Below are 7,136 nucleotides of genomic sequence, written 5' to 3' on the forward strand. Positions count from 1 at the left end.
ACCTTGGAGCCCCAGACTCATCATCGGTAAAGATGTGAGCAGTAATACTTAGCTGAGAGATTTGGCAATGAATTAAATATCTAAAAGCCTAGCATCGCGTCTGACATAGTAGGGGCTCGATCAGCTGTTGCTTTAGGGAATTACCGAAATACTACAGTTTGTGTTTTTAATGCAGCTCAGCTACACGAACTTCCAACAAGGAGAAAATGAGCTAAGAATATTCTTCTGCCTCACGCTTTCTTTTTTTTTTTTTAATTTTATTTATTTATTTATTTATGATAGTCACAGAGAGAGAGAGAGAGAGAGAGAGGCAGAGACATAGGCAGAGGGAGAAGCAGGCTCCATGCACCGGGAGCCCGACGTGGGATTCGATCCCGGGTCTCCAGGATCGCGCCCTGGGCCAAAGGCAGGCGCCAAACCGCTGCACCACCCAGGGATGCCCTCACGCTTTCTTTTGAAACACATTATTTACGGCTGTCTTTTTTTTTTTTTTTTTTTTTTTTACCATGCACAGATCACCTTTCCTACATATGTTGAGTTTATTTTTTTATTATTATTTTTTTTATATGTTGAGTTTATTATCTTGCTTCCTAAATGAGCAGGATGCTTAACCTGCCACTGACACTGTGCTTTGGAAGTTGTCTGCATTTCAGCAATATGGAGAAGGGCCTTTCCACCTGTCAATTCCCTTCTTCACCAAAGACCTAGACTGTGAGACCTGGTTTTCTAGGCAACCCATGAAAGCTTGATTAGCATACATTGAAAATCAGCCCACTGAAAAACTTCCTTTTTCAGAAACTTGATCATCTTTACAAATTTGTGTTACAAAACCCCTAGAAATGTCTTGTGTATTAATTGTAGTATGCTCCTTCCGATTTCCTGAGCTGGACACAAAAGTTCTTTCCTCCCTTATTTTGTGGACCTTTTGTCTTCCTTGTTCTGACCACTCTGTCCACATACCTTCCAAATTCTTTCCCCTCCTTTGACTGCGTGGAAGATTGCACTGCATCTCCCAGAGCAGCTTGGAATCAGACATGTGACATAGTCTTCCACCCCTCATCTTTAAGATCACATGAGAGCATCCGTTATCCTATTAACGGATGAACTCAATGTGCTCAATGAACATATCAACACTGACTGTACGGCTGATCTGGATAATTGTATGTATTTTTTCTCATCTTCATATCATGTCAATGCTCCAAAAGTAATTCTCCTTGCAGAAGAGGGGTGAATAAAATCAGTCCCAAACAGCAGAGCTTAGAAATGGGATGTCACTCAAGAGTGACCGCCAAAACAAAACAGAAACCAACAAAAAGTAAACCATCCCAATTTGAAGTTTCAATGTGAAAGTTTCACATCCCAGCCAAATGCTTTTATAAGAGGAAACAGATGTCTCATCTCCTGTCCTTGGCTAGCAAGGGGTTCATCTTGATTTTTGTTGCCAATAGGTACGCCGTGTCCATGGCTAGAAGAATTGGAGCCAGGGTGTATGCTCTCCCCGAAGACCTTGTGGAAGTAAAGCCCAAGATGGTCATGACCGTGTTTGCATGCTTGATGGGCAGGGGGATGAAGAGGGTGTAAAAATCACCCGTGGAAATAAAAAACAGCCTTGCTCCCAGGTGTATGATTAGCAGGTCAGCTCTTCCCAGGTGCAGTGCTCATGGCTTAAGGAACCGTTGGTCATTCAAAGGACTCATAGTTGTGATTCACAAGACTCCTCATCTTGAGAACTCACAGGGGAAAGAGTTTTAATGGAAACACCTCCTCTTTCCCGGAGTCAAAGTCGGATTTGTCAGGCACACCTGAAATGCACTCATGGCCAAATCATTTACTCCCGCCTCCTACATCGCTGGCCTTGACTTTTCCCATTGCTGTATTGTCATTTCTGTGTATCTTCCCCCCACCCCTTAGAATGTCCACCTCTTGGGACTTGCTTAGATGATTCGATATGAATATCATTAGACCATAAGTTTGCTTTCCATCCAGGATGCTAGTTCTTGTTTGAGAGCTGTGGCCAGAGGGTATTTGGACAGGAGTATCCTTCGCTTATCTTTGTAGTACTGAAAATTGGCAGAAGTAACTGGCTGTGCAGAAGGTAATAGAAGCTTTTCGTATTCTTTTATTCTTAAAATCAGTATCTTTTTACAGTATTCTTTCTACGTGATCTTTTTTGTACATTTAAGGATATTTTGATTACATTAAATAAGACTGCTGATTTTGCTACTTTTTTTAAGGGGTCTTCAAGTACGTAAAAACCATACATTATAGGTAGAGGAAAAGTGTTCCTTGATTTTGCATCTGCCCTCTCACACCCAAGCTGTAAACAGTTGACATATTTGGTCTTAAAAGACTTGGTTCAATATATGCTTATTTGTTTTAAAACCTGTATCATCAAACTCTCTCTTTAGATTGAAAATGCTGTTGAATATGACACTTTTGAGGAGAGAGTGTGCTCAGAACGTGGACAGGATACATAGGCCAAGCATGCTAAGCATACCATAAATTTTCTAATTTTACACCTAAAACAAGGAGATGAGGTCATTAAAAAATAAAAATACATATGTAAAACTTAATGTACTCTTGCTTTGTCAAGCTGTTTGCTGTACTTTCTGAGATCATAATGTTACGCTAACTCTGAAAAGTGATGTAATCTGGTAGCAATGCATTAGTTCAAATAAAGGCATTTACATAATCATTAGTCTCTGCATGTTTCTACCCCTTCGTGGTTTGCCAGTAATGTCTGCCAGATTCCGCGCCCCCCCCCCCCCCCCGTATTCTCTTTTTCTGGTGTACTGTACAAAGTGACGGTTGTTCAATTTAAGCTTTTGGAGCTGAATTACAGGGACTGAATTAAGGAGAGTCCCAGTGGGCTTCAGAGGGTTTTCTCCAATTTACCAGAATTTCCTTATCCGTTCCTCCCTTTTTCCTTCTTTCCCATCTCACTCAATCTTTTCAATGTTCTGTGATATACAGAAGACCTAAACAATGAGGGATCCAAATAACCAGTGAGGGGAGATTGTTTATGGCAGGTTTTCTTAACCTTCTCACCATCGCCATTTGGAGCTAGATAATTCCTTGCTGGAGCCGGAAGGGGCTGTCCTGTGTATTGCAGGTGGTTTAGCTGGGCTCTGTGGCCTCTACCCCTTAGGTGTCAGTAGCACAGCCCCAGTATGTGGAACAAATATGTCTCTAGACGTGGCCAAATGTCCCCTGTGGGGCAGAATCACCCCTAGTTGACGGCAAGTGGTTCATGGTACCATTTTAAGGATTTGTGTAAATGAGTAATGTGTAATACAGTCCTTTGATGAACTGCATGGTGACAGTGTAAAATACTGTATAGCTCAAGTAAGAAAGATTTTTCTGAGTATAATACAAACCCCAAAGACATAAAAGAATAAAAAACGTGGGACACCTGGGTGGCTCAGCGATTGAGCGCCTGCCTTTGGCCCAGGGCGTGATCCTGGAGTCCCCGGATCGAGTCCCACGTCAGGCTCCCTGCATGGAGCCTGCTTCTCCCTCTGCCTGTGTCTCTGCCTCTCTCTCTCTCTGAATCTCATGAATAAATCAAATCTTTTTAAAAAAATAAAAACGTGACAATTCTGCTTTTGCAAAAAAAAAAAAAAAAACTTGTACAAATAAATACAATAAGCACAGTCAAAATATAGATGACCAGGTGGAGGGGGGCAGTTTGGTCCCATTGCCTTAGTCCCTTTGGGCTACTAAAACAAAATACAGACTAGATAGCCTATAGACCACGAATTTATTTCTCACAGTTGTGCAATCTGGGAAGGCCAAGATTGAGGTGCCAGCAGATTGGCAGCGTGGTAAGGGCCTGTCTCCTGGTTCATAGAAGGCATCTTCTAGCTTGTAACGTCACATGGGGTTGGTGAGAGAGCTCTGTGGGGTCTCTAAGAAGGGCACTAATCCCATTCACGAGGGCTGCTGCACTCTCATGACCTAAGCACCTCCTAAGAGCCCCACCTCCTAATACTATCACCTGGGAGATAAGATTTGGGGGAGACAAACATTTGGTCCATACTGCCCATATGATAGGTTAATTTTCTTAATATAAAGACAGCTTTAATGAATAAATAAAAGGCAAGTCTTCTGCAAACATATACCAGAGTACCTGGTAAGGATAAACCCCGCTTAAGACCTGTCTTCTGCTAAAGAAAAGATTTAATTAGAAAATGGGTAGGGGTGCCTGGCTGGCTCAGTCAGTAGAGTGTGCAACTTTCGATCTTGGGTTTTTTCTTTTTTTTTTTTTTAAGATTTTATTATTTATTCATGAGAGACACAGAGAGAGAGGCAGGCTCCATGGAGGGAGCCTGCTGTGGGACTCGATCCTGGAACTCCAGGATCACATCCTGAGCCGAAGGCAGACGCTCAACCCCTGAGCCACCCAGGGATCCTGTCGATCTCGGGTTGTGAGTTCGAGCTCCACTCTGGGTGTCAAGATAACTTAAAAAGAAAATATTAAAAAGAAAAATGGGCAAAAGAATTGATTATCCAATTCAAAAACTGATTAGCCAATGAACATTAAAAGGGAATGCTGATTCTCAAATTGAGGGTTATGCAATTGAAACCAAGAACTGCTTTTCTTGTCTTTTTTTTAGTAGCCTTTTTTTTAAAAAAAGATTATTCATTTATTCTCTGTGTCTCTACACAGAGAAGCAGAGACACAGGACAGGCAGAGGGAGAAGCAGGCTTCCCGTGGGGAGCCCGATGTGGGACTCAACCCCAGAACCCCAGGATCACGCCCTGGGCCGAAGGAAGAAACTCAACCACTGAGCCACCCAGGTGCCCCAAGTCCATACACTTAAAGTTTATACCTAAGTATTTCCTTTGCTTTGGAGTGAGGTTTTTTGGTAAATTCTTTGGGATTTTCTACAATCACGTATGTCATCTGCAAATGTTTTCTTCCAATCTAAAAATTTATTAAGAGGGTAGATCTCGGACAGCCCAGGTGGCCCAGTGGTTTAGCACCGCCTTCAGCCCAGGGTTTGATCCTGGAGTCCCGGGATCGAGTCCCACACTGGGCTCCCTGCATGGAGCCTGCTTCTCCCTCTGCCTGTGTCTCTGCCTCTCTCTGTGTGTCTCTCATGAATAAATAAATAAAATCATTTTAAAAAATTAATGCAGACGACAACCACATACTGGGAAACAGTATTTGCGCAAGATTTTTTGTATAAAACCATTCAACACCAGGTGTTAGGAACTGCAGTGACTCAGGAGGAATTGTTCAGATTTTTTTTTTTTAAAGATTTATTTATTTTGAGAGAGCATGCACACATGAAAGTGGGAGCAGAAGGCAAAGGGAGAGGGGGAGAGAGAATCTCAAGCAGACTCTGCTGAGCGTGCAGCCTGCTGCAGGGCTTGATCTCATGACCCTAAGATCATGACCTGAGCAGAAACCAAGAGTCCAAAGGTTAACCAACTGAGCCACCTAAGCACCCCAAATTTTTCAGATCTTGTTCACTTTATGAAATGTCCCTCAGTGAAGAACCTAGGACTTTAGTCTTCCTCTTTCACCACTTTTTATTCAACGTACTTACCGAGGATGGAAAAGTTTTCAAAGTTGTATTTTCTGTTCAGGCTACTGTTAAACTATTTTTCATTAATAAACAATATAGAGACCCACTCTAAGGCTTGTATAAGATGAATGAAACACATACTTTTTCTTGAGCACTCTAGTTGTGTATCAGGGACACAAACACTTAACACAAAGTAAAATATAACAGCAGGAGTTTGTATCAGGTAGGAGCACAAAGTCAGAAAGTGTGCATTTTGACAGTGGTAGACAGAACGTGTACAAGTTACAGGTGGTGGTGGTGGTCATAGCAAAATCCCCAATGTGGGCAGCCCAGGTGGCTGAGCGGTTAGCGCCACCTTCAGTGCAGGGCATGATCCTGGAGACCTGAGATTGAGTCCTGCATTGGGCTCCCTGCATGGAGCCGGCTTCTTCCTCTGCCTGTGTCTCTCCCTGTCTCTCTCTCTCTCTCTGTGTCTCTCAAGAATAAATAAATAAATAAATATTTTTAAAAAATCCCCAATGTGAAATGATGATTAGTCTCTGATAAGTTTGGAGATAAAAGGGCCAGGTAGGTGTTAAAAAAAAAAATCCTGCGTATTCCTTTTTGAGGTACAGATGTGACCCATCCTTATTTCCTGGTTTCAAAGTCCTATTTCAAAACTGTGCAGCGGGGGCGCCTGGGTGGCTCAGTTTGTTAAGCGTCTTCCTTCAGCTCAGGTCATGATCCCGGGGCCCTGGGATTGAGCCCCACATGGGGCTCCCTGCTCAATGGGGAATATGCTTCTCCCTCTCCCCCCCTACTTCTGCACGCTCGCCCTCTCTCTCTCAAATAAATAAAAATCTTAAAAAATAAAAAACTGTGCTGTGTTCATTAGATTTCATGGAAGGGGCCCCTTGTAAGGCTTGGCAGCTTAGACTTACAATACAGTCTTCTCAGTCCGGTATCACTGATGAGAAACGGAAATAGCCCCTCACCTATGGGAGCTGGCCTGGCACTCCCGGCTAAGCCTTGCTCTCCGCGAGCTTGGGCCAACGCGTGGGCCGCGGGCCGCATCCTGAAGTGAACCAACGTCTCCCTCTCCTGGCGAATATGCGACGCTGCTGCCGCTTTCCACCTCGCTATCCTCTAGGACGGCTGCGCAGGGTTGGCGAAACATTTCCTGTCTTTAGATACTTAAACCTTGTCTCCAACAGCGATTCTTGATTTTGCCTTTCCCAAATCCTGGCTCCAGATTCAGAATACATAATAAATTTTTAAGATGTCCTTTGTGGGCAGCCCCGGTAGCCCAGCGGTGAGCGCCGCCTTCGGCCCGCGGTGTGATCCTGGAGACCCGGGATCGAGTCCCGCATGGGGCCCCTGCATGGAGCCTGCTTCTCCCTCTGCCTGTGTCTCTGCCCCTCTCTGTGTGTGTCTCTCATGAATAAATGAAATCTTTAAAAAAAAAAGACAATAAGAATACATTTTTCTAACTTTTAATTAAGTCAAAACCCCTGTAAGAGCTTTTTCCTGTCAAATGTCGTAATAATGATGATAAATGTGACAAAAGAGTTTCACGTCCTGTGTGAGTTATGCATAAATAGAATATGACAGTTCTTTTTACTT

At 43.3% G+C, this 7,136-nt stretch overlaps 1 protein-coding gene across 3 annotated transcripts in view; it reads left to right on the forward strand.

Moving 5' to 3' along the window:
* Positions 1-2,695, forward strand: part of PLS3 (plastin 3) — an 88,939-nt gene extending 86,244 nt beyond the window's left edge. For all 3 annotated transcript variants that reach the window (XM_041741220.1, XM_041741218.1, XM_041741219.1), the window contains exon 17: positions 1,449-2,695. In XM_041741220.1, the coding sequence (XP_041597154.1) occupies positions 1,449-1,581 (133 nt within the window). In that variant the 3' untranslated portion in view covers positions 1,582-2,695. The remainder of the gene's footprint in view (positions 1-1,448) is intronic.
* Positions 2,696-7,136: the final 4,441 nt, after the last annotated feature.

Source organism: Vulpes lagopus, chromosome X (assembly GCF_018345385.1).
Source record: "Vulpes lagopus strain Blue_001 chromosome X, ASM1834538v1, whole genome shotgun sequence".
Classification (NCBI taxonomy): domain Eukaryota; kingdom Metazoa; phylum Chordata; class Mammalia; order Carnivora; family Canidae; genus Vulpes; species Vulpes lagopus.